The sequence below is a fragment of the Rhineura floridana genome, chromosome 3, assembly GCF_030035675.1.
Source record: "Rhineura floridana isolate rRhiFlo1 chromosome 3, rRhiFlo1.hap2, whole genome shotgun sequence".
NCBI classification, from domain to species: domain Eukaryota; kingdom Metazoa; phylum Chordata; class Lepidosauria; order Squamata; family Rhineuridae; genus Rhineura; species Rhineura floridana.
In genome coordinates, this window is record NC_084482.1 from 58,732,311 (window position 1) to 58,759,070 (window position 26,760).

The following is a 26,760-nucleotide window of genomic DNA, read 5'->3' on the forward strand; positions in this document are numbered from 1 at the left end:
GCACCCCAGTTGTGACGCCCCTGGGGGTTTGGTTGCATTCTTTTCCAGTTACCAGGTTTATCTTACCAAGGCTTGTGATAGCAGCTGGGAAAATGTACTTGCAAAGTGGAACATGTATATCCGAGCCCACCCTTTATAAGCGGTGAGAAATAAATTAAAGAATGAAGGGCTCCTGTGAATCTCCGCTGTGGTTCCTTCCAACCAGCTTCCTCCGTTGGCAGGAAGATTTGCTGTATCTGTGCCTCAGGAGGGATTGAATCAGTGGGACTTACTTCCAGGTACACATGCTAAGGCCTGGGCTTCATGTTTCAGACGGCTTTTCTAAAATCAGGTTTGGAAGATGTAGAAAAGGGAAATCTTTGGCATTTAGAATGCATTAACTGAGGGCCAGTGCCAGGTTTCAGGGATCCCTGGACAAGGTGCGCCAGCAGCCCCTCCTGCCAATCAGCTGCTAGAGCAGGCCTTGGCAAGGACATGCAGCAATGGGTGGCAACACCTTTTTAAAAAATCCATATACAATGGATGTTGGCATCAGCCCCAGTGGGTCCTGATGGGCTATGTGGTTCCTAGCATTGTGCCAGTTAGGGCACCTTCAGGCTGTCAGTATTTTATAGGGGATATTCAAGTGTATAATGGGAAATTTAGACTTCTGGAATTAAAGTAGATTAAAACACTCTGTCACCCTTGCACAACAAATCCACTTTAAAAAATAAACATACTTTTTGCAGTTGGGAAAGTGATGGGGGATGTACATTGAAAAGTGTGGGAGGAATGAATGACTCATGGGAAGATGTATAAACACCCCACAAGCAAATCTGGATAAATGTATGATGAATGTTCATTGTTGTATAACTGCTCCACAAACAAGACAGAACAAATGCTCAATAAAGACCAGATATAACCTAACCTCCATGTAAGCTTTGTGCAAGCAAATAAGGATGAATGCTCAAGAAACAGGTTGTCTGGAGGAGTCCTTTGTGTAGCTCTCCAGTTTATCCTCCTTCAGAGATTATATAGACTACCCATTCTGCACCTGAAAAATGGAAATGGACTGCCTTCAAGTCAATCCCAATTTATGGCGACCCTATGAATAGGGTTTTCATGGTAAGCGGTATTCAGAGGGGGTTTACCATTGCCTCCCTCTGAGGCTAGTCCTCCCCAGCTGGCCAGGGCCTGCTCAGCTTGCCACAGCTGCACAAGCCAGCCCCTTCCTTGTCCGCAACTGCCAGCTGGGGGGCAACTGGGCTCCTTGGGACTATGCAGCTTGCCCACGGCTGCACAGGTGGCAGGGCACGTAACCCATGAGCCACTCACTGTGGGGTGATCTTTGACACCCCAGAAACATGAGTGGGGATTTGAACTCACAGACTCTGGACTCCAAGCGAGGCTCTCCTCCCCACTGTGCTACCAGCTTCCAAAAATGATGCAGCGCAGGAGCTCTGCTGGCTTGCCTTTAAACTTGCATAATGTTTTCTACAACACATTCTGGTAAGTGTTAGCCATCTAAGGACGTGTGCCTTAAGTTCCATTTGTAGGCAGCAATTGACTCTCAGTAGTTCTTGATTCATGATCATGACAAAGGTGGAACACAAGCTTTGTGGCTATAATTCTTCGCTTTTGTCATCAATGAACACTATGCAATTATTCAGTTTATTATGCTAATATAAATGTCAACACACAAATACACGCAGTATAATTTCTAAGTCAAGCTGATGATAAGGTGCCAAAGAATGTCAGCAAAAAAAAGAACATGACTGATCACTGATTTAGAGTAGACAAATGTACAGGGACTTAGAGACTCAATGGGCTCTTTGGATCCTATGCAAAGAGATCGCTTGCAGATGAAAAAGTTGAAGCACAGCAGAGTGCTTGCTTGCATAGTTTGTTTCCTGTCTCCTTGTTGGGTTGAGTCATTGTTCAGATAGGAAGTAGTGGTGGTTCTCACAGTGATGTCTCTGATGTCCCTCAGAAAGCTATCTGGTCCTTTTGTGCATCCAGATAATGGCTAAGACCACACACAGGAAGATGAAGGGTTTCAAGCCAATTGAAACCAGGAAGGACACATAAATCAGGTAACTGCATTGAAGAAACAGAATATTGTTCTCACTGTAAAAAAAAACCCACAATGCAATATCCCACCATTCTGTGATAAGAAGCTTTGTTGCTCTGTATAACACACACCAAGAAAACCATCTGTCAGCTCCCACAGGTTTTAAAGCTTGGCTTGCAGAGTTGGAATATTATTGTGGGACCTCTGTCCCTTACTTTATGCCTTCAAGACCCACACAGAAAAATAATTGATGATAATTAGGAATTAAAAGGTATTTGTTGAGAAGGACAATCAGGTGACTTGTTACAGACTGTTGACTGGCCACCACCTTGCTTTCCATCCTGGCCAGACATTTTATTTGAGCACATAAATGTCTCTTCAGTCCATGGATTTCCAAATTAAAAGACTAAGGGCTCATCTGCAAAGGGGTTTACTATGTGTCTGGTGCTAGTTGCATCCCCTTTTAATTTCCATGGGTCACATGATGTTACTGGCAAACAGAAGCTATCACACAGTTTACCCCTGTAAATCCATACTAACTCAATCCTCTGATAATCAGAAAAGGGAAGGAAAAAATATCTTCACTCTGTATCTCTAGGGCTTGCAGGTGCTTTGCTCCTATGCTTTCAGGTGGGTGTGTCAATCATTCCCCTCTCCATCCCACTCCCTCCTCCTCCCTTCGTTCATTTCCTGTGGGCTGAAGAAAACGTCCGCTGCTCTCTCCGGTTCTGCAAGGCTTTTTTATGTTGCTGCAAACGGTGCCTTTATTTTATTTCCCCCCTAACTTCTATGCAAAAGCATAACACTGCTCAAAGAAAGATTTGTGTTTCATCTGTATTGTACCAGTGAAAATACAAATAATTGCACTTCTGGGTTGTTGTTTTTTTTAATGAAATTTACTGGTAGAACAAACTGAGCATGCTCGGTTGCCAGGTAGCCAGAGGGAGTGGAAATATTAAATTAGAGGGCGTGGTCTTTAGGAAACGGTGTGATTGATGCTTCCCCTCAAGTGTGACTAGCATACACCAGGTTTGCAGGTGGCATCGAGTCCTTATTGTGGATGGTGCAAACAGAAAACGGAGGTAAAAACAGCATCTTTAGCATGAAGTTATGATCCCATGTGGTTAAGCCCTAAACTGCTCTCATTGTTGTATATTCCTGAAGCTGCCTGCTACTTGCCAGATCTGCTTGGCACTGCCTAACTAACATAACCCCTCCCTCACAGGTGAATTCATGTATTACTTTGTGCACATGATGCTTGGAGTTACTAATAGATATAATCAGTTCTGCAGTCCTGTGGCAACTTCCTCCCATTAAATCAAGCGATCACACAATAAAGCTTTACCAGATCTGCTAGTGTGCCAGTGTATACTTTAGCATGAACATGTATTTTACATGCGTACTCACAAAAAGGCTAACCTTGGGGAATTAGCAATACTGAGCTTGGGATTTTTACTGGAAGCCAATGTTTGTACATAGGCAGAATTGCATTGGCTTGAAGTACTTTCCTTGCTCTGTGGTACTATTAGGTTTGCTCTGGAGAACCCACAATAACCATACTGTTGCTACAGTATCAATATTTATTTATAAATGAATAAAGCTTTAAAAGGTGATAGCATGCTAATATTAACATTTAGAAGCAAAAAAAAAGGCCTTGTGACTTGAAACACTACTACAGGGGCATGCATAATAAAGGGTTAATTATGCTTTACACAGTCTACCCCAACTATTCATTGCTCAGATTGCTAAATGTAAGTTGAGTGACTTAATCACAGCTGTAGAGACAGAGGGGAGAGACTAGAGACAGTTGCCGAAAATAATTGTCAGGATGAGTCTTAAGGGCTCTGGCTATGATGACACTGAGAGAACCAGGAAGGCGGGGGGGGGAAGGTTACATGCAAAGTAGATGCTTCCCTGTCTTATGGGAGGCTGAAGTGAGGCGAGGAAGATTGGGAAAATACAGGAGAAATAAATAAGTGGGAAAGTTGAGATGCAGATATTACCTGTCCTACCATGGAAGGAAATCGGAGGAGAAAAAGACTGGGTTTCTTCAGCTTATCTTGGAAATGCACCACCATGAACAGGAAAGCAATTCACAGCAGAGCCAGTTGTGACTTCCTATGGGTTCTACCAAAACCCAATAGCTCCATACACCAATAGCAACAGCCGTGACAATCTCTCTTTATCTCCAGGACCCAAATAAGGGAGGCTACAAAAAAGTGTCTGGACTTGGGAGACCTGGACACCCAAGTATAGGCCCGTGGCACCCAAGTATAGGAAAAACAGGGAGTTTCACCATGAATTTAAAACGCTTTTTTACAAAAGGTCTGGACTTGAGCCTGAGTGACACTCAATAACAAAAGACATGGGTGTAGAGTTCATTGGACATCCTCAGCTGCATGAATTGTCATAGGTCACAGGGTGGAAGCCCAGACATTGGGGCATCTCCACACACACAGATCTATTTTTCAGCAAGGTGCTCTTGCCTTTGCTACAAAGGAGGGAATTTCTTGGAAAATTCTGTTTTATCAGTTGAAATAGTTCAAACTGCATTTTATATAATATTTATGATGTTAAGAGAAGCTGTCCTAAGACTGGAACATTGAAGGTGCAAGGCATGCTTGATTTAAATAAATTAATTGAGTAAATAAGTCTACCTAGGTAACAACAAGCTTTTATTCACAACACAAGAGCAACTCACCCTGAGACTTAGGTGTCTCCCCTCCTACTTGGTGAGACAGACATATGCTCATATTGAAGAGCTAACTAAAGTCTACATGGAGCTGGTAACGTTTTTGGATAGGAAAGTGTTTTGTTCTGTTTTTCATTGGGTATGCCACTTTTTGTGTGTGTCTTGCATTAAAATAACCATAAATATTAAGATTTCTCACCTTGCAACAATTTGTTTGTGTGTGGCTCCATATCCTACATGTGCCAACACAATTGTTTTCAAAGTATATGTTTGTGTTGTAGGAGACTGAAGACATTTGACTGTAGCCCTTTAAGTCAAGGTCTTTATCCTAGTCTATGTCTGTATTGGATCTGAAATTGTTTTTACTTTTACACATGGAATTGTTTTTACATATGGATTTTTAAATGGTTTTTACATATGGAATGTAAAACAATTTTTAAAAATTATTGTTGGTGTTTTCACTGTGAAATCACTTTGAGATATTTTATGGGAAGTGGTTCACAAATGGAATAGAATAAATAAATTAATTCTTCTGTTCCTATGGGAAAGAGAGGAAAGCAATCATGTAGACAACATGTCAGAAGGGATGGAGCACTGCAAACCAGGACATGCAGAGTGAACTTTGCTGGGAAGGAAGCTCACGCACCTGATGGAGCTGTAATCCAACCTGGAAAAGGCATCTCTGTTTTGCTCTGAATTGTCTGGTTTTCTGGTAGTTGCTGATGCAGAAAGAAGTAGAATCGGAGACAAAAATGTGAGATTAGGGTGCTTCACAGTTAGTCTTTGCAGCAAAAACCTGACCTCAGCCTGGATAGATGGATCCCCACTCACCTCACCCAATGCCTTTACTCAAATGGTAATCAATTGACTAGGTTTCCCTCTGCATTTATTCTTTCCAGAACAATCCATTCCCTGCTCTCAAGCTTTTAGGATCTGCTCTCCCTGCAGTCCATACAGGAGCAGCCCATATACACAGGATTTGGCTGAAGCCAAAAGGACTCCTGGTTAAGGAAGCTGCAGACCACAAAACATGTGAAAAACGATTTAAGAAGGGGTTTAACCAGCAGGGAGAGGATCCAAAGAGCTATGATGATAGCATACCCTCTGGGCCACTTGTACATCTTCTGGAAATCTGGAGCATGAAGGTAGGCATAAAAAAAAGAGAGAAGCTGCAAAGGAAGTTGAGTGGAGGTGTGGGAAGAAACTGTTTCATTTTCAACGTCAAAGCAAGCCCTGAGGCTTTCATTTCATTTCATTTATTTATTCTTGCTATTTGAGTAAGGAGAAACACAGAGCCTTGAAACAGTGACCTGCTTTGATGGTGACATTTGTCTTAACACAACTTGAGCTGACGCCTAATATTTCTGGCCTTATATTAAAAGGTTGTTGTGTCCCTTGAACAATCCTAATGCTGCTATCATGTGTGATGATGCATCCCTTACTTCAAAAATGTTTTTGAATCCATATAGAATGTATGTCCCAGTTCCAAAGCTTACCATTTTTATCTAACAAAACTATTGGGGAACCATCTCCAGAGTTACAGTCATGGTAGAGGTGGTTGAGGATTCAGAAAGTCAGTTGTCCAGCATCTCGTATCTGCCTTTTACTTCTTCTCTATCTCTTGCTCTTCAGAGCTTTGCTTTGGCTTCTCTCATTTGCAGTTATGTTAACAGAGTTTGGGAAAATGCAGTTGCTCAGCGGCAGAGCACATACTCTACATGTAGAAGGTCCCTGGTTCAGTCTCTGGTATCTCCAGGCAGGCCTGTCTGAAACCCTTGAGAGCCTCTGCCAATTAGTGTAGACCAGCTTTCCTGAACTTGTTGCCATCCAAATGTTTTGGACTAAAATTCCCATCATCCCTGACCATTGACTATGTTGCCTGTGGCTGATGGGAGTTGTAGTCCATAACCTCTGGAGGGTGATAGGTTGGAGAAGGCTGGTGTAGACAATACTGAACCAATGGTCTGATTCAGTATGACAGCCTTTCATGTCCATAAGTCTCTTGTGCCTTTCCATGCAGGGAGCTGTAAGGTTAAGACTGAGGTCAGGTCATCATGGGTGGGAGAGGGGAGCTGAAATGGGAGTAAGTTGTGCAATCTAGCCAACCAGGAAGGCAAGAGCTCAACCATAAGCTTCTATGGATTTAATTTGTGGCCACTTTGCATAAAAACTCCTAGGCTGACCCCACTGTTCTTCCTGGGTACATATTGGAGTAACTTTCTCCAGTTCTCTTTCTTGGAACATAAGATGAACTTTCCTCTTATCACATCTCTTGTTGGAATGTATGAGGTTCAACTCCAATTTGGTGGGTTGAGGCTGCATGGGGTTAATAAGGGTAGCTAGAGAGCTAGACCTCTTGCTGGTTGAGGCTATACCTATCCCTTTGATCCTCTGCTGTCTCCCCCTTCCTGCTAGGCTGATAAGCAAAGAAATGTTGATCCCAGTTCCTTCCTGCCTTTCCCAGTGTTCTCTTTCTCTCAAGAGGGGAGCAGACATCTTCTCTTTGTCTCTCCTCTCAACCAGGATGAGGGCCAGCACTGGGACCAGTGCAGGCTGCTCCAGCATAGCCAGTTAGCTAGATGTAGAACTCTTTCCTATCAAGCATGTACTTCCAGAATAAAGTAGTTGTTTCTTATTTTAAAGCTTGAAGTCTCTGTCTGACTAATTTGCAGGGAAGGTAGAATCTTAGCAAAGATTCAAACACACACACACTAAGCTCGCTCAATACTCTCCGTTCCACAGCGCTACGCAACTCAATAGAATTCTGACATCTCTGATATCAATATCTGAGGCAACATTGTCTCATCACATCAATGAGCTTGTCAACTGCCCTCCTCTTCCTTCAATATTTCATCTGTATTTGTTGATGGTTGATTGATATTTTAATGTTGTTTTTATGGTTGTTTTTACTGATTTTTATGTTGTATTCTGCCATGATATATTCTTATGAAAGTGTAGATTATAAATATGTAAATAAATAATAAAATAATCTCCTTATAAATTAGGTCAGTATTAAGCAGAAACTTTAAAATATGCTGGAAGTAGTTCTTTGCCCACACCCAATTGTTTTGATTGTTCTACAGCAGTGTTCCTAAAGTTTCCAGATGTTGTTGGACTATGAATCTCCATCATCTCCAGCCAGGTCAATGGTGATGGGACCTGTAGTCCATCAACATCTGAGGAAGTCTGCTGTAAAACAGCCAAACCAATTGGATGTTAGGGATGGAGAAGGCTGTTCTCCGTAGCAATTAGTCCAATGGGGAAAAGTGGACTTCTCTTTCTCTCCAGCAACCATCTCTGTTCTCATCATCACTTCAGCTGGGTTTCAACTTACTGGAGTAAAATCAGAGCATGGGTGTCCATTCACCTACCTGTCACATTAACAGGAACCGTCAAATCAGAGCCTCCCTTTACAATCACCCCACATTTGTATATGCCAATATCACCATCAGTCAACTCATCTATTGTCACTGTGAACTGGTGTAATGAATGGTTGTCTCTGATGGAGGTTCTTTCTTTTCTCACGGGCTCTTCTGAACCTAAAGTCTGAGCAATTTTGTTGCAGGTTCTACTGTTCATTTCTCGGCACCAATATTTTGGATTCCCGTTATACCTTTCATTGTATCTGCATTGGATAGGCACTGATCTCCCTCGGACTGCATACACTATCTTAGGGCCATTCAGGTCAGAGAAATATCCTGAAAAACAAAAAGGAACAAACTAGGTCAGGTGTTCCCAAACTGTGGTCCATGAACAATCTGTGGTCCATACACTTCATTCAGGTGGTCCATGGCATGTCTTTGGAATTGTGGTTGAAGATGGGAGACAGAACATCCATCACACTTAAATATTCATACTGATTTTTAATTGTGTTTTATTGCTTCTTTTATTTCTTATATTTTGTTTTTATTGTATTATATTTCTATGGAATTACAATTGCTTCAGCAGGTAGAAAAAAACATTGTGGTTCACCAAGACCCTCAGCATTTTTCAAGGGGTCCATGGGGGGAAAGAACCCTCCTTCTCCCTAACATCTAATTTCCCATTTGCAGAGATTTGTTTAGGAGGGGGAGGCGGGCATTCTAGAACACTGAACTATATGATTCCCCTCCTCTTGACGTTACAAGGTTGTTGTAAGAATTACTGAAATAATGTCTGAGAAGCATTTCTGAATTCTTGAAAGGTGCTTTGTAAATGCTATTACCATCATCTTAATCATTACCACCATAATAAAGCTGAGATTTGTTAGAAGCTTAATCCTGACTTTTCAGGTTTCTGCCATCCTCTCTCTAGCCACCAGCCACGCACTTCCAAAAATCACCAGTACAAAAGTCGATGAGTCAAAGGAGAGCTGAAAACTACAGTGTTATCCAACAATATCTCACAGTGCTTATTAGGAAACCCATTGGGGGTAAAACTAAGATTTTCAAATCTTGTGAAAGCAAATATATTTTCTAGTAAACCTCAGGACCATCTGAATACCTTTAATAAATGACCTAATTTCATTGATAGTTTTTATTTACCACTGCACTAGTGTAACATGTTGCAAACAACACAGAGGACTGACTCTGAAATTTACCAGCAAATGCTAGAAATATGTCAGACATTGTTCTGGGCATTTATAGTCAGACCAAGGAATATGTTGTCCTTTACCAACAGATGAAGAAAATGCGGGCACTCGGTTGATTCTGAGATTTACCAGTAAATGATAGATTTCTTTACATTTCCCAATGGTAACCTAAAATCTTCAGACCTACTGCTAAACATAAACATTCATTATAATTCTGACATTTACTGTAACCTGTTTGGCCAGTGCGCAGGGTGTATTGTCCTGTACTTATTTCTGCATACTCAGTGGGTGATAACCAACGTTAGCCATGCTCAGAGTAGCTCCACTGAAAATCTATGTAAGTCAATTGATTTCCATGTGCCTATTCTGAATCTGATTAACACTGGATATCACCAAATGTATCTAGCAACTCAGATTCACAGACAAGCTAACCTTTGATTAAAGTTGCAGGCAGTAACATAATTAAAAGCAGCTATCTTACCTGGCAGGAGCAGCAGCAGACCAACCAAGGACAGCACCTGCATGGTCTAGCCTAGACAGCTGCTCCTTTTCCAACCCTTGTCCTCTAGGTACTTCTCTTTGGGATGCTTAAAAACAGTTATTTGTAGCATTAGCAAGTATTGCTATGATGGAGACAAACAATTGTTGCTTCTTCTTTCTTAATGTTGCTTCATCACTTCCTGTGATATTTTTTCCCACGCCTCTTTACACTTTAAAAAAAAATCAACAAATTGTAACTACAAACAAGAGGGTGGAGCAGAGCTTGGAAAAGTTACTTTTTTGAACTACAACTCCCATCAGCCCTAGCCAGCATGGCCACTGGATTGGGCTGATGGGAGTTGTAGTTCAAAAAAATAACTTTTCCAAGGTCTGGGTGGAGATTGCTCCCTGTCTCGGAGCAGTTTATGATAGCTCTTTCCACTGGAGCCTTCAGGGAAGCAAAACAGCCTCACAATGAGAGTGAGGACCCACGAAAAAGGATTGCCTGTGTACCTGATCTGAATTGCTTCACTTCTTCTCTAGGGCAAGAATGGGCAACTTCCTGACTCTATTCTCTAGATCCTTTCTTTCTCATGTAGCTAAAATCTTTGCTTCAGTCTTTGATTTTGTCCCACCTCATTGCAATCTTCTTCTCCTTTTTCTGTGTCTGCCTTGAATTCAGCAGATTTTCTGTTTTGATAACATGACACCCTTCTTTTATTATCTGCATTGACATCTTTTATTCTTCCACTGTCTATACAAATATCTCTTCAGGAGCTTTCAGATGTCTGTTTTTTGTGGGATCAGTGCTCCTCATGCATGCATGTTTTTCTCAATGTCCACGTAACACTGTTGGTATAAAAATGCCACCCCATATTATTTCCCCATTTCATCTGGATTTTTCTGTTCTTGGGAAATCTGATATACTGTATATATATTTTAAAACCTGTCTTCAGTTTCTCATTTGTGACATCTCAATGACTATTTGCAATATTAAGTACTGGTCTGGAAGCACTCTTGCAAACTTTTAGATCTCAACATCCTTTCTTTCTGTAGAGGGGTAGCCATTGAGACTTTTGCAGCAAAAGCAACAGAGTCTTGTGGCACCTTAAAGACTAACACATTTATTGTTATGGCACAGTACTATCCTCAGTTGCAAGTGTATATACACATACATGGTTCTGTGTCTGTGTGTGGACATTGTAAAAAGTGGAACCAGAGAGAAATGAGATGTAGAAAGGTCCAGATGTGATAATGATATAATTAACTGTTAGTCTTGAAGGTGCCACAAGGCTCTTTGCTGTTTTTTTTCTTTCTGTCTTTCTTTCTGGATTAACTTCCTTACTAGACCTTATATCTAGGGATGGAAGGATCTGTCAACTTTCGCTTTCTCATTTTCTCATTTTCCTTATCTTAAATTCAGTTCTCCACATTTCTGTAGCAATTTGCAAACTTTGTTAAAAAAATTTCTCATGAAGATTCTTCAACATTTTAGTATGAATTTCTCCTAATAAATACATTTTTGTATGTAGTTTTGACTAATGTACACATTTTGCAAGCAATTTCTCAAAATATAATGCATTTTGTATGTTATTATCACTAATGTGTTCATTTTCATGCACACTTTCCCCTAATTATGCATTTTTGTAAACATTAGTTGGAGTATTGCATAGCAAAATTTGAATAAGTGCAAATTTTTAATTTATGTGTGTCAGTTCTCATATTGTTTTGGAAAGTGCAAATTTGATAGGTTCATCTTTAAATGCAAACTGAATCAAATTTCTCCCCCATCCCTCCCCATATGTCTCTTCTAGTCTTTATTGGGCTTCTCCAGATGACCTGTTTATTCAGCATTCATCCTAATTTGGTTACACAAAGCTTACTTGGTGGTTAGACTATGTTCAGTCTTAATTAAGCATTTGTTCTGATTTGCAACAAATTCATCCTAATTTGCTTGCACGAAGTTCAAATGTCATTAATTATTTGTTCATCCCATACTTTTCAGTGCATTCCCTCTAATGTAAAAAAGTCATTTTCTTTAAGAAGAGAGAGAGGATCTTTTGGGTGCTAGAGTGATAGAATGCTTTAATCCATTTTATTTATTTATTTATTTATTTATTTATTTATTGAATTTATTAGTCACCCATCTGGCTGCCTGTCCAGCCACTTTGGCGACGTACAACATAATTTTAATTGCACAAATAAAAAGTTTTGATATGTGCCTGAATCCCTCCTGCAAAGTAGTGACAGTCTATAAGTACCCACTGTCACCAGCTGTTTCTGAAACTCATTATTCTGATTGCCACCTCACTTCTGTTGTCAGCCTATATCTCTTCTGCAACTTTTCCTGATGATCTCCTTCCCTGTCCTTTACCCATGCATGGGGTATTATTTCTTTACCTCTATAACCTTCCCTCTTCCTCTCATGATGTGTCTTTTGTAGAGTGTGAGCTTGCAGGCAAGGGCTGCTTTCTCTTCTCTATATTAATTACTGTAGCATGTTTCATTTCTTGGATGCTATAAAAATTAATAATAAAAGTGTTAACCAAGCAACTGACAAGCTCAATTTAATACAGATTTGCATTCTTTCTGGGCTCATTCACACGGCAGTTTAATCTGGAATCAAGCCTTCCTGTATACCTATTAAATTAGCAGCAATCACATGACGTTGGAGGCAAAGGGGAGGCATCCCACTGCTTTCCCCTTTAAATGCAAAGCAAATCAATTCACTTTAAATCCGAAAATGGAAGGAAAAACCGTCTGTACTTCGTGTCTCTAAGGGCATGTAGACGGTTAGCTCTGATGCTTTGGTGAGTCCCTGCCTACTCCCTCCTACTCCCTTTGTTTGTTTTTTTACTGTGGAACAAACTGAGCATGCTTGGTTGCCAAGGTAACCAGAGGAAGAGATTTGTTGTTGTTATATGCCTCCAAGTCGACTGCGACTTACGGCAACCCTATGAATCAATGACCTCCAAGAGCATCTGTCATGAACCACCCTGTTCAGAACTTGTAAGTTCAGGTCTGTGGCTTGCTTTATGGAATCAATTCATCTCTTGTTTGGCCTTCCTCTTTTTTACTCCCTTCTGTTTTTCCCAGCATTATTGTCTTTTCTAGTGAATCATGTCTTCTCATGATGTAATAGTTTTCTTTGTCTCTACATACTTGTCGCTGTATTGTTGCATTTAGGGTTCTGACCGTGTTTCTATCTCCTTTTGCTTCTCTCTTTAACCATTTTAAGAGTTTCTTCATTCATCCATTGAGGTCTTTCTCTCTTTTTAACTAGAGGTATTGTCTTTTTCCATTCTTCCCTCATCATGTCTCTCACTTCACTCCATAGTTCTTCTGGTTCTCTGTCAACTAAGTTTAAAGCCTCAAATCTGTTTCTTATTTGATCTTTATATTCTTCCGGCATGTTGTTTAAATTGTATTTTGGCATTATGATTGCTTTGTTCTTCTTTAGCTTTACTCTGATTTTCTATATTACCAGTTGATGATCTGTACCACAGTCTACTCCAGCTTGCAGAAAGTATGGAACTTCTCCATTTTCTGTTACCAATTATATAATCAATTTGATTCCTATATTGACCATCTGGTGATGTCCGCGTGTACAGTCGTCTTTTTGGTTGCTCAAAAAATGTGTTTGCAAGAAACAAATTATTGGCTTCACAGAATTCAGTAAGTCTCCTGCTTCATTTCTCCTAAGCCCCATTTCTCCACAATTCCTAGTTCTTCTCTGTTCCCTACTTTTGCATTCCAGTTCCCCATGATTATCATCATATCTTGTTTTGGCAAAAAAAAAAAAAGCAGTTTGAGGGCTCATATAAGGTAAGAAGTGTGAACCTTTAAACCCTATCGCGATGAGAAAAGCTTCCTCTTTAATCCGCAATTCAGCTGAAGTCAGCTGCAGTGTGAACCAGCCCTCAGTATACTGAAACCAGGACAAGCTGATCTGCAAGAATAGCAGGCCAACACACATGGCAATAAAAACAGCAGTTCCTAAAGTTATTTAAGGATCCGCAAAGGTAGCTGTGTAGGTCCATAAGAAGATAGACTCCAAAATCCACAGTTGGGCAATGACTTTATTGGGGCCAGCCAACATGTCCAAAGACTTCTAGGCAACTTGAAAGCTTGCCATGCTTTTGTCACATTTTGGTTGTTCCCAATAAAGATATTGCCCAACTGTCAATTTTGGAGTTATTTAAGGATGTTTGCCTTTCAGTCAGCGTTACCTTTGATTGCAGATACAGTATTCCATCACTTGATGGCTCTGTGTGCTTCTAACTACTCCAGTTTGGTCTCATGCATATGATTTCTCCTGAAGAAGAAAGCAAACTCTGGATTTTTTTAAACTTCAGTGGCTATAGGGATCTCCTGTTTAAGAAATATCTCTAAGCCTATCTATTCTATCACATACTACTGAAAGATCTTAAAACAGTCCTCCAGATGTTGTTGGATTAAGGCTTCCGTCATGCCTGACCACAGCCCATGCTTGCTGGGGCTAATAGGAGATGGAGTTCAATAACTTCTGGAGGGCACCAGGATGGCTATTCCTGCTTTAAACGTAAAAAATGAATACTTAGAAGTCATTTAAGGATCGACAAAGGTAGGCAAGAGAATCCCATCCTTTTCATAAGCATTAGTTCTGTTGTGTCTGCATATCAAAATGTTTCTGGGTGGTGTGAGTTGCAAAGTTCGAGCTCTTTAAGCAAGAAAATTCCCCTTTAACCCTAAAGTCAATATGAGCAGCCATGCCTATCTGTAGCTTTGTGTCATCCCCCATGCCATCAGTGGAATTGCATTTCTTTATTTCAGCCACCTACACACCCCATGGCAAGTTCCTTTATTGTGCAGTTTGATGAATAAGAGTTTAGTCACTGGATATATGTCAAATTTTGCTAGTTTGCCTCTCTTTCTAAACTTAATTTGCATCTTTTGCCCCTGAAATCCTACCAACATTTAAATTCTTATTGATTCAAATTCAAATTCATATGACACATATAAATTCAGAGCACCCTAGTGAGGGAGCCTGCTCCACGAGGTAGAGGGAGCCCCCAGCTGACGAAGCATCAAGGCCCCAGCTGACAAAGTGTCAAGGTGAGTTAAGCAGCAGAGCAAGAAGAGGGTAAGTAGCACCCCTTTATTTCATTATTTAATTGAATTAAAACAGCTCAGAGTAATAAGTAATAAGGGCAGCCTAGGGTCACTGTGAGCTAGGAGCCAAATCCTGAAAGAACCTATATCTTAGGGGACAGATCCTAGGGGTAGGAAGCCTATAGAAAGCTAGTTTTAGAAAAGCTTCAGGAGACACTGTAAACAAGACTAAATTCCAGTTGGAGAGAAGGGGAAAAAGGAAACTCCACCAATACATACAGGGAGAGAGTCAGCTCAGTCTTTGCTAAAGAGGGCAGCTGTAGCCTTCCTTAAACACAACCACAAGCTCTGTTTCCCTAGGTTAAAAAAAGGTCAGGCTGTTCTAGGTGGGAAAACAAAAAACAAAAAAGACTCGCCTGGAAGTCTCAGCCCCCTGCTTAGATTAAAAGCAGCCAAAAGCTAGTCTAGTTTGTCCAGGCCAGAGTGCAAGGCACCACTTAAAACTACAGGGGAACTTGCACTGATAAAAGTGGTTCTTGTCAGCAAATAAAATAAAATAGAGTAAAAGCTAGTCAACCTTTCTTAGTACCACTAGTCAAAGTCCTTAAACAGCACACCCTCTCTAAGGAAGGAAGCCTGCCTTCCTGCCTTCAAAGGAAGGAAACCTGAGATAATCCTAAAGAGTTAAGCCCCAGCTGACCGTTGAGCCATCAGCCTCAATTAACACATCATTGGCTGGCAGCAGTAGCTGGGAGGGACCAGCCACACATATAAATTCAGAGCACCCTAGCGAGGGAGCTTGCTCCACAAGCTAGAGGAAGCCCCCAGCTGACGAAGCGTCAAGGTGGGTTAAACAGCAGGGCGAGTTCAGCAGCAGGGCGAGGAGGCCAGGGCCCCCCCACTCTGCCTGTCTGTTCCCTGACATCAACTAAACCGCAGTTTCCAACCCATTAACTTAATAAACCTTAAACAAAACTATGCAGGTAAGAAGCCAGCAGGGTTGTGGGGCTTTCCAGTGTTTTGCATTGCCTGCAGCATGTACAACTATCTGCCTGTTGGACAGAAGTCGTGGGTGTGCTCTCGGTGCAATGAGCTCCTGGCTCTCCAGGAATGACTTCATTTCCTTGAGGCCAAGGTGGTTGACATGGAAAAGCTGAGAGAGGCAGAGAGGTGTGTGGATGAGGCCTTCAGGGACACTATAGCTGTGTCCCACTGCAAGGATGATAGCTCTCCTGCTATCATGAAGAACGATGGTCTCGGGGAAGCAGAGCATCCAGCCGAAGAAGAGGGAAACTACCCCTTAGAAGGGACCCATTCCTTGGGGGATGAGCAGCTATCCTCTCGTGCCACAGATATATCTCCGGGGGGTGGAGGGATCCTTGTAGTGGGCGATTTGATCATTAGAAACATAGACAGTGGGGTGTGTGATGGGCGTGTAGACCCCAAGGTGATTTGCCTGCCTGGTGCGAAGGTTGCGGATATCGCCCGTCATTTAGATGTATGTAAATTAAACATACATGTAAATGGCCAATTGCCAAGAAAATCCAACACGGTCACATTTGACTTCAAAAGAGGAAACTTCACAAAAATGAGGGGATTGGTAAAAAGAAAGCTGAAAAACAAAGTCCAGAGGGTCACATCACTTGAAAATGCTTGGAAGTTGTTTAAAAACACTATATTAGAAGCTCAACTGGAGTGCATACCGCAGATCAGAAAAGGTACCGCCAGGGCCAAGAAGATGCCAACATGGTTAACAAGCAAAGTCAAGGAAACTCTTAGAGGCAAAAAGTCTTCCTTCAGAAAATGGAAGTCTTGTCTGAATGAAGAAAATAAAAAGGAACACAAACTCTGGCAAAAGAAATGCAAGAAGACAATAAGGGATGCTAAAAAAGAATTTGAGGAGCACATTGCTAAGAACATAAAAACCAACAACAAAAAATTCTATAAATACATTCAAAGCAGCAGACCATCTAGGGAGGCGATTGGACCCTTGGATGATAAGGGAGTCAAAGGTGTACTAAAGAACGATAAGGAGATTGCAGAGAAGCTAAATGAATTTTTTGCATCTGTCTTCACAGTGGAAGATATAGGGCAGATCCCTGAAACTGAACTAACATTTGCAGGAAGGGATTCTGAGGAACTGAGACAAATAATGGTAACGAGAGAGAAGTTCTAGGCTTAACAGACAATATAAAAACTGACAAATCACCGGGCCCACATGGCATCCACCCGAGAGTTCTCAAAGAACCCAAATGTGAAATTGCTGATCTGCTAACTAAAATATGTAACTTGTCCCTCAGGTCCTCCTCCATGCCTGAGGACTGGAAAGTGGCAAATGTAACACCAATCTTCAAAAAGGGATTCAGGGGGGATCCTGGAAATTACAGGCCAGTTAGCTTAACTTCTGTCCTTGGAAAACTGGTAGAAAGTATTATTAGAGCTAGATTAACTAAGCACATAGAAGAACAAGCCTTGCTGAAGCAGAGCCAGCATGGCTTCTGCAAGGGAAAGTCCTGTCTCAGTAACCTCTTAGAATTCTTTGAGAGTGTCAACAAGCATATATAGATAGAGGTGATCCAGTGGACATAGTGTACTTAGACTTTCAAAAAGCTTTTGACAAGGTACCTCACCAAAGGCTTCTGAGGAAGCTTAGCAGTCATGGAATAAGAGGAGAGGTCCTCTTGTGGATAAGGAATTGGTTAAGAAGCAGAAAGCAGAGAGTAGGAATAAATGGACAGTTCTCCCAATGGAGGGCTGTAGAAAGTGGAGTCCCTCAAGGATCAGTATTGGGACCTGTACTTTTCAACTTGTTCATTAATGACCTAGAATTGGGAGTGAGCAGTGAAGTGGCCAAGTTTGCTGACAATACTAAATTGTTGAGGGTTGTTAAAACAAAAAGGGATTGCGAAGAGCTCCAAACTGAGTGAATGGGCGGAAAAATGGCAAATGCAATTCAATATAAACAAGTGTAAAAGGATATTATAGAGTTGGAAAAGGTTCAGAAGAGGGCAACCAGAATGATCAAGGGGATGGAGCGACTCCTTTATGAGGGAAGGTTGCAGCATTTGGGGCTTTTTAGTTTAGAGAAAAGGCGGGTCAGAGGAGACATGATAGAAGTGTATAAAATTATGCATGGCATTGAGAAAGTGGATAGAGAAAAGTTTTTCTCCCTCTCTCATAATACTAGAACTCATGGACATTCAAAGAAGCTGAATGTTGGAAGATTCAGGACAGACAAAAGGAAGTACTTCTTTACTCAGCGCATAGTTAAACTATGGAATTTGCTCCCACAAGACACAGTCATGGCCACCAGCTTGGATGGCTTTAAAAGGAGATTAGACAAATTCATGGAGGACAGGGCTATCGATGGCTATTAGCCATGATGGCTGTGCTCTGCCACCCTAGTCAGAGGCAGCATGCTTCTGAAAACCAGTTGCCGGAAGCCTCAGGAGGGGAGAGTGTTCTTGCACTCAGGTCCTGCTTGCGGGCTTCCCCCAGGCATCTGGTTGGCCACTGTGAGAACAGGATGCTGGACTAGATGGGCCACTGGCCTGATCCAGCAGGCTCTTCTTATGTTCTTATGTTCAACAATCAAGCATCAACCACCTCTTTGCATGGTGCCCCATAATACACTTATGTATCCTGTTCTGTAGGGATGAGACTACACAGACTGGTGGGCAAGATGTGAAGGAAAACTGATCTAGAGCAAAGGGCATCCAGTAACCAGCAGCAGAATGCAGTGAGATGAATCCATCGCAGAGGGAGAAGGATAGGTTTCGGATAGTGGAAAGCAGATTACAGGCAGCTGGTTGCAATCAGGCACTGCAGGACGTGGGAGAGCTCCCGGGTAGGTCAGTTGTTTCAACAAACTCCACAGTCCAGCTGTATCTGAAGCAGGACAGATAGACTACTCACAACAATGTGCGTGCACTCTCCTCCTCCACTCAACTTTCCCCATTGCCTCCACCCTCTTGCCTGGCCCCTTTCATATTTACTAAGCTCAACTTCAGAGGGAGGGGATGAAATTAGTGTTGCATACTCGCCTGGATGGTCTGGAGGGTGGGAAGTTTCAGAACCTATTCCATCTAGTCAGACAAGTAGGTGGCCTCTTCAGCAATTGCCTCCTTCTCTGCAGCCTCTCCTTGCTGCAGTCTCACTTGCCGGCACTCACACTTCCTCTGCAGGTGTCTAATGCCCCACCATAGGGGGTTCATCCCACAGCTTGATCATATAAAGTATAAGTTATCTGGATATATTGGTAATTGGTTTATAGTGGCACCAGCTGCTTACTGCCACAATTCAATCTTATCGCAGGTTAGCCATTCTAATTGAATTGGTTCATTTATCACTACTTTAGATTTTAAGTATTCCTCAGCATTGTCTCGTGGAAGATGCCCAGCAGCAACCAGAGCGGGTGGAGTGCCAGCGAGAATGGCATCTACAGGCAGGACTTGCCCCTGCTGCGGGTGACCAGCGTGCTGGTGCTGCCGGAGGGGCTCAATGCCATCAATGCCTGCAATCCCCTCACCAACTTCAGCATCCTGGCCACCACCGCCGTCGCAGGTACGCTGTGGCTCGCCCTCATCCAGCGAGGCAGCGGGTGCACCTTCTCCAAGAATATCTACATGGCCGCCAAGTGGGGGGGCAACCATCGCTGCCACCATTTACAGCTATGGTGGATGGGGAATGACATCCAGGCCATGACCCACCCTGCTTCTGCAGGACCGGCTGATGGGGAAAGCTTACTCGTATTTTGCCATCAGAGAAGCTGATCAGAAATTTAGCTGAAGGTGTTGGACTTGCAAGCATAGAAGGAAAGAGAGAGAACCAACTGACAGCTTTGTTCGGGGCAGCCTGAGATGTTTCTGCTGCTCCACGCGCCTGCACCACCCTTTATTTTCACTGGAAGTTGTAATCACTGATTTTTCGTGATGTTATTTGTTATTTAATTTTTGTAATTTATATTGTTTTATTGATGTATTTTTATATTTGTGTTTTTCTTGTAAGCTGCCTTGAGGGCCTTTTGGCCATAAGGCGGGGTATAAATAAACTATAATAATTATAATGTTTGGAATATGAGCATATAATATAATATAATATAATATAATATAATATAATATAATATAATATAATATAATATAATATAATATAATATAATATAATATAATATAATATAATATAATATAATATAATATAATATAATATAATATAATATAATATAATATAATATAATATAATATAATATAATATAATATAATTTGGAAAGTTGTATGTTCGCTATACATTTGGAAACCCCTTAAAATATCATAACCAAATCTTGCATGATAAGATCAAGGAGCAGGTTTTGGACTGTGTTTTGATATAATTGGATGCCATTTTGAATCAAGATGGCAGAATGAACCTTTGAAAACACTGATTTCAAAACTGCACTTTTTTTGTTTGTTTCTTATAATTCCTGAGCAACATTGGGTATGAGACTACTATTATTATCTATCCAAATGAATAATAGTCTATTTCCATGCTCATTTTGAGCAAGAACGAAACACAGGGTAACAATATTTACTACAAATAACATTTTTATTGCTTTCTTTCTAGTTTTAAAGTAACAGATATAAGCTTGCATTACATACACATATGGATATGGAGCATCTGCTCTGGTTTAAATCAACAAGGAGGAGGGGTGTGTGTTTTTAAATACATGTGTATTTATGAAGGAAACCTGTAACAAAATTTGGAAGGATCATCAGAAGGAAAAAGACATTCAGGTCAACTTTGATATTGGCAGAATATCATTTTAAATTTATTGGTACTTTTATAGGCTAGAAAAGAATGAGTCTGGAAAAGGAAGGATAGATATTTCAGTATTGTTACTGCTGCAGGAAGGGCGTCCCTGGCTTGTTAATGGTACAGTGAAATGGCATTTGTTTAAAGAGCTTTGTAAATGCAGAGAAGGGCCTTTGCCTAAGCAATGTCGCTCACCAGGTGGGGGCAACTGGTGGTGCTTGAAGCTGAGGAGCAGACACAGGGTCTGGATGTGTCAGCAAAGCAGATGGCCAAAAAGTCCTGGAAGCTGAGCTGTTTAAACCTGGGTCCACCCCTACAGGTCTGCACTTATGGTTCTCAGTTAGGTCGAGCCACATACTTGGTTTTTGTTTGTACCCCTTGCCCTGACTTCTCAGGTCTCTGTCGAGGAAGGAATTTTTGCATGTCTCACTGATCGGCCAGGATGCGATCTATGATTTGCCTTCCCCAGGGCATGAGGCATGTATGTGTGTGTGTGTCCTTTTAACTGGCTAATTTTCTGTTGTCACAACTTGGCAAGTGGACTAGTAGTGAAGGAAGGGCCAACCGCAAGGAAGAAAAAAGGGGTTACATCATAGAAAGGCAGGTTGGCTTTGAGATCCAAGGAGGGAGTATCAGCTGGATGGCAGGCTAGGAGGCAGCTGTGTGCCTGACCGTTCTTCAAAAAGGCCGGATTGCCTGGAACAGGAACAATTCAGAGTTGAGCTGGCCTCTGGGGTCAACTAGCAGCATAGCCAAGCTGTTCAATATTTTAAGATGTTTTTGCTCAACTTTGATGAAGGAGAATTACAATGAGCAGCTTTGCTTCCCTCTTATGTTGGCTCAATTCCATAGTGGATTTTAGGCCAAAGGCTTCTGCTTTGTAAGTCAGTCAATGAAAGGGCAGCTCCATCCATCAGGTAGTTTTACAGCTTCTGTGCTTGGAAGCTTGGGAGGATAGTGTTCATATCTTGATCCATTTCTAGGCTAAGGAAGAGATGCTTCATCAGCTACAGAAAAACAACATGTTAAAGAAGTAACATCTAAAATGCGGCATTTAGTTTAGTTCTTTTTACTTATCTGGAACTGATCTCATCAGTTATCCTAAGAACAACCTTTTGTTCATAAAGAAAAATCTGGGGTTAAAGCTAGTTTGAAGGAGGAACAATGTATAGGTTATTAGTGGCACTACTGTCTGAATAAATATGTAAGTAATAATATCACAATCAAGCACAGTTTGGCAGTATACTACTCAACACTCCAGGCTATTTCATACATTTTACAGACAATTGCAAAACATTTTACATGTACTGTGTAAAATCATAACATTTGCACATGGTTGTCAAACACATATGCCCACTTTTGTGTATCGTACTGATCATATGCCAGGGAGCTGGGATCAGCCACATTTCTTTGTCACATCTGGAAGACATGTGTTTGAAGCTGTGTAATTTGTGAAGAGGCCTTTGGAGTATGAGTGACCTGACTTGATTCAGGGTGACAACTCACAGTGACCAAGTACTGAAAGAGAATACTGACAGGAAGGATAGAAAAAATAAAAATTGTTACTGCAGCAGCAAGGGGACCTCCTGGTTTGCTAACGGGATCTCAGATTGTATCTACTTGGCCATGTAAACTGTCTCTTGTGGATCTGGATATCAGTGTTAGTGGGGGCCATAGTGTGCAACTATCTGGCCTGCCTCCCTCCCACTCACTTTCTCAAAACATTCCTGGAAATTGATTATATGACTGAGTCATTAATGAAAGATTAATGGTTACCCTTTGATGTGACTGCTTGAAGCTCTTCTTGAAGCTCTAAAGTCTTGGTGCCAGAGTTTCTTGTCCTCCTGTACCATATATGTACCCAAACCACAACAGCTGTCATAGCTAGGAAGATGGGAATTTTCAAAATGACCAGGAGCAGAAAATCATTGTTGCTGGGCTGGATTCTAAACAGAAAAGTGTTGCACTAGTTTTTTTTCCTGAATTCACTGCCATAATGACAAGCAAGCCATATGAGCATAAATTAAGTGTGCATTAATTTTATTTCTGAACTGCCTTGAGCCCCTATTTGTAGAAAAGTAGATTAGAAATAGAATGAATGAATGAATATAACATTTTTTGTAAGGGTGGCAGAGATAGAGAAGATGTAGATTAGGGCCTCTGGCACTCAGCTACAATATGGCATTCAGCCATACTTAGGTGTAATAATAGGCTACATGTGGAGCCCTCCTTGGAACATATGGGATGTAAATGGTTGTGGCACCTTTCAGGAACTATGGGAGATCCATCTGGTTCTTCTGTTGCTTGTTCCATGTTTCCAGAATTGAATGAGGAAATAAGATCTGCAGAAAAGAACATATACCGTTAAATCCTGATACGGCTGGGAGAGATGAACCTTATTTATATTTCCAGATCTATTTATTTAAAAAGGAGAGCTCACTGTGGGTCCACATTGTCCCCAAGATGTTGTTACCCAGAGCCAGTCATGCAGTATGAATTCAGACATTAGAGGGTAAGATAGTCAATGGGCAGGCAGTTGAATTTCATATCTGTACCCTGATCCATCAGCATCTTGTGCCAAATCTACCAAAGTCACATATGTGTCATTTAAAACACACACGCACACAGACACCACTTTTATACTATAAAATAATATACAAAACTCAACATTAAAACACAATAAAACATTTCAATTAAAAAACCTTAATGGTAGTAAAAGCAAGTCTAAGTTTATATAAAACCAGAGAGCGCCGACAATAAAAGCAGCAAACACCAGTCGCCCATTAAAAGTCTTGGATAATAAAAAGGTTGTGACCTGTTGCCTAAATCATGATAAAAGTGTTGGTAGCAGCTGAAGCTGCCTGAATAAAATTCTGGCCAAGCCAAATTCTTCACTGAGAAGACTGTTTTCTTTAACCAATACACACCCTCATAGTTGGTGTAATTTACATTGCTTCTGCTAGTTATGCAGATGGTCCTAGAGGCCTATGGACTTAAGTCCTGCTGCCCTTCCGCTTCTGAGATGTCACCAGCCATTACCCACACACCTTCAAATCTATTCCTGTAGCTTTTCAGGACTAGAAACTTGCTTTCTTTGAAAATGAGAATTTGTAATTCTCAGTAATCAGAGCACAACCAATATCAAATTACAACACAATCCTACTCTTAGGTAGAAGCTACAGTGCGTTGGCTTCTTCTTTAAACCCAACGGCCTTCTTCCTATAATAGTAAATGCAGCAGAGGGAAAGTACCTGTAGTAACGATAACTTCCACTGGGTGCCAGATGTCATATTCTCTCTCCACCCCACAGAGATATATCCCAGCATCTCCTTTTGTGAGGTTCTCCATGGTCACACTGAATTTATGAAATGTGTGGTTGTCTTTAATGGACATTGTATTCCACTTCACCTCTGCCTCCGTCCCCATTGTGCGGACAGTATGGTTACTAGAACATAGTCTTGCTTCTTTGCTTGCTTCTTTGCACCAGTATTTGACAGATCCTTTATCGTCCTTTCCATATGTACACTGGACAGACAGTGAGCCACCAAGGGGTGCGGTCACTCTTTCAGGGCCTTCCAGCATCCAACAAACTGTGAACATCAGAGAGAGAAAGGAAATAATTTTCACTCAGAACAAAATGGACCTAAACATGTGCAGAGCTATTACAAACAAATGTCTTTTGTGACTGGATGGAACCCTATCACCTGCCTCAAAGTATGTTGCTTGGAGGCTTATGCTTTTTTTAAAAATTCAGAATATTGCTACTTCTTGACTTACACAATAAGCTTTCCAAGGGACTCAGTAGCAATCAGGTCACTTTCCATTCTTCCTCTCCCCTTCTACATTAGTAGCTAGATCTATGAATTGTATGATGGAATTATAGATAAAATTCTCCAGTACTGATCTTGTTCACATTGTACAGCTTCCCCATTGCCTCCTTCTGGGGTAGAAGGTACAAACACAAACATTTTGCCCTTGGGTTCTGAGCTCTCCAGATTTCTGCTCAAACCTTGATTTCAAGATTTTATCTTCAACCAAAAGCAAGCAAGAAAAAGAATGACTGGGGCCAAGGATATTTGCTAAAGTGCCAAAGGCTGTATCTTCCCCAGCCTGGTATATTGTACAGTGCCAAGTCAAATCTATTCCAGAACTCCAGTTCTCACCTTGGAAAAGAGTCCAAATCAGGCCACAAAAGAGCTTCATTCTTCTTGTCATCTGTTCAGATAAGTTACTTTTCACGGGGGGGAAACTGGTTTCTCAGTTTCCAGGATCTTGTTTCATATGCATCTCAGCACTAAATCCTACAGTCTAATTATCTGTGGTATTTCTTCACTGTAGAGGGTGGTTTTCACTAGGGGGAGAACTCACCAGGTCTTGCTCAATTTATGAAAACACATGATGATTAATCCCCTATGAAAGAGAGAAGCGAAGAACTGCCATGTCATAGTAAGGCTAGAGAAGTACCCAGATTTTTAAAATTTCCACAGAGGTGGTTGCCATTTCTCTCTGTAGCAGCAAACTCAACAGAGAGACTTGCGGCACCTTAAAGACTCTTTGCAAGTGCCTTCCCTGCAGAATTGAACACACACACCCTCTCGGTCAGGAGGGAGGAATGAGATACAGCACCCTTCCCCCAACCCCCCTGACTATTAACCGCACACCCAAACTCAGTTGGGACCTGGGGCAGGGCACACAGTCCCTGGTTTGGCCCAGGTCATGTGGTAGGGCTGCACCGCTCTACTGAATATGATGCTGGCTGGTTCTTTTCTGCCTGTGCTTTTTGGAATCGTATCACATGGTCAAAGCAGATATAAAGTGCTTCTGAAAAAAATGAATTTCACTTTGTTGTCATACCCAGCTCAATGTCATATTTTAATCACCTAAAGCTGATGAACTATGGCCTGGGGTTTTCAGTCTCTGTTGGGAGAAAAGGAATCTTTAGATTTAGGGCAGGGGGACCAACTTCTGCCTAAGCTTGAACCATCTGGTAGAAACAAAATGCATAAAACTATTTGGGTCAGTGCTCAGAATGTTGCTTGAAGGTGATGCAATTAGACTTCATGCAGAAATCTGGAAGGATGTTATTAAGGAACTTCTCCAAGCACATGCACGCATACACATGCATCCTTTGTGACACTGCTGGATAGGAGCTCTCAAGTGCAATAAAGTGAGAGAAGATAAAGGGATGGATGGTGGACCAAAGAGAGCATGGATATGTGTGTAATAGTAGAAAGTGCATTAAAAATAAATTAATATAGAAACAAATGCAGGGCATATCATTAGGGGTTCTGTTTTAGTACACTTGCCATTATTAGATTGGCTATGGCAAGAGTCAAGTGCATTTAAGTACACTGGTTTTAAATGGGAGAGTTATGTGCTATAATCCCTCCAAATGAAATCAATGGGATTTAAAAGCACTTTGCTTTGGTCAGATTGCACCCCATACTGTTATTTGTTTATATTGTTATGAGTTTGGGGTTGGAATGGATGATTCCTGTGAGTGCCCTTTCCAGCCTCTGATTTGGAATCCTGTGCCTTGGAATGAGGAACTCACTCTGCTGGTCAGATGAGTCTCTCTTTTGGTAAGCTAACAGAGTGGCCAGGTAGGATAATGGGTCTATCAGTTGCCCAGCAACTGGTGAATGGGCCAGGAAGACCCTTTTGTCACAGAAACTCTTCAGAAGAGCCTCCCCCCCCTCCTGGCTGCTAGGAGAGGCTTGTGTTTTCAGTTGTGAGCAAGAATTGCTGGGGACTGGAGGCAGGCAGAGAGACTGGCTCTCTGCATCATGGCTATAGGATGCCTCCTGTAACCCTGATGGAAAAGCTGGATATTGGACTGCTGATGCCTTGAACCCCTCCATCCTATGCTCAGGTTGGAATGTGTGTAAATAAAGAAACCATATTTCATAAAGACACCACAGTCTCCGCTGACCTTCTTCCCAAAGGAAACCAAACTCTGGAAGAGCTCAGGGACCCCTGAAATCTCACCGCTCGGAGATTGGGGAGGCATGCAACAATATAGTTCTATGAATGTTAATGGCGCTTTGCAGGATAAAGCACAAATAACCGTTCCCTGATGCAAGGATGCTACAA

The 26,760-nt window shown here is 41.5% G+C and overlaps 2 protein-coding genes across 4 annotated transcripts; both read right to left on the reverse strand.

Moving 5' to 3' along the window:
• Window positions 1-1,690: 1,690 nt before the first annotated feature.
• On the reverse strand, window positions 1,691-9,879 carry LOC133382141 (CMRF35-like molecule 5). The gene is made up of 4 exons (XM_061621806.1): window positions 9,794-9,879; window positions 8,114-8,440; window positions 5,389-5,461; window positions 1,691-2,076 (listed from the first exon to the last, which is right to left on the reverse strand). Exons 1-4 carry the CDS (start codon window positions 9,834-9,836, stop codon window positions 1,974-1,976), a joined length of 546 nt encoding a protein of 181 aa, XP_061477790.1. The 5' UTR covers window positions 9,837-9,879; the 3' UTR covers window positions 1,691-1,973.
• Window positions 9,880-20,472: 10,593 nt separating this feature from the next.
• LOC133382142 (CMRF35-like molecule 7) lies at window positions 20,473-24,955 on the reverse strand. Of its 3 annotated transcripts, none has more exons than XM_061621808.1 (5): window positions 24,831-24,955; window positions 23,919-24,257; window positions 22,931-23,009; window positions 22,444-22,613; window positions 20,473-21,651 (listed from the first exon to the last, which is right to left on the reverse strand). In XM_061621808.1, the coding sequence occupies exons 1-5, from the start codon at window positions 24,880-24,882 to the stop codon at window positions 21,647-21,649; spliced, it is 645 nt and encodes a 214-aa protein (XP_061477792.1). In that variant the 5' UTR covers window positions 24,883-24,955; the 3' UTR covers window positions 20,473-21,646. The 3 variants fall into 3 exon arrangements, with proteins under 3 accessions (XP_061477792.1, XP_061477791.1, XP_061477793.1); XM_061621807.1 differs by having other exon boundaries at window positions 20,473-21,674; XM_061621809.1 differs by lacking the exon at window positions 22,444-22,613.
• Window positions 24,956-26,760: the final 1,805 nt, after the last annotated feature.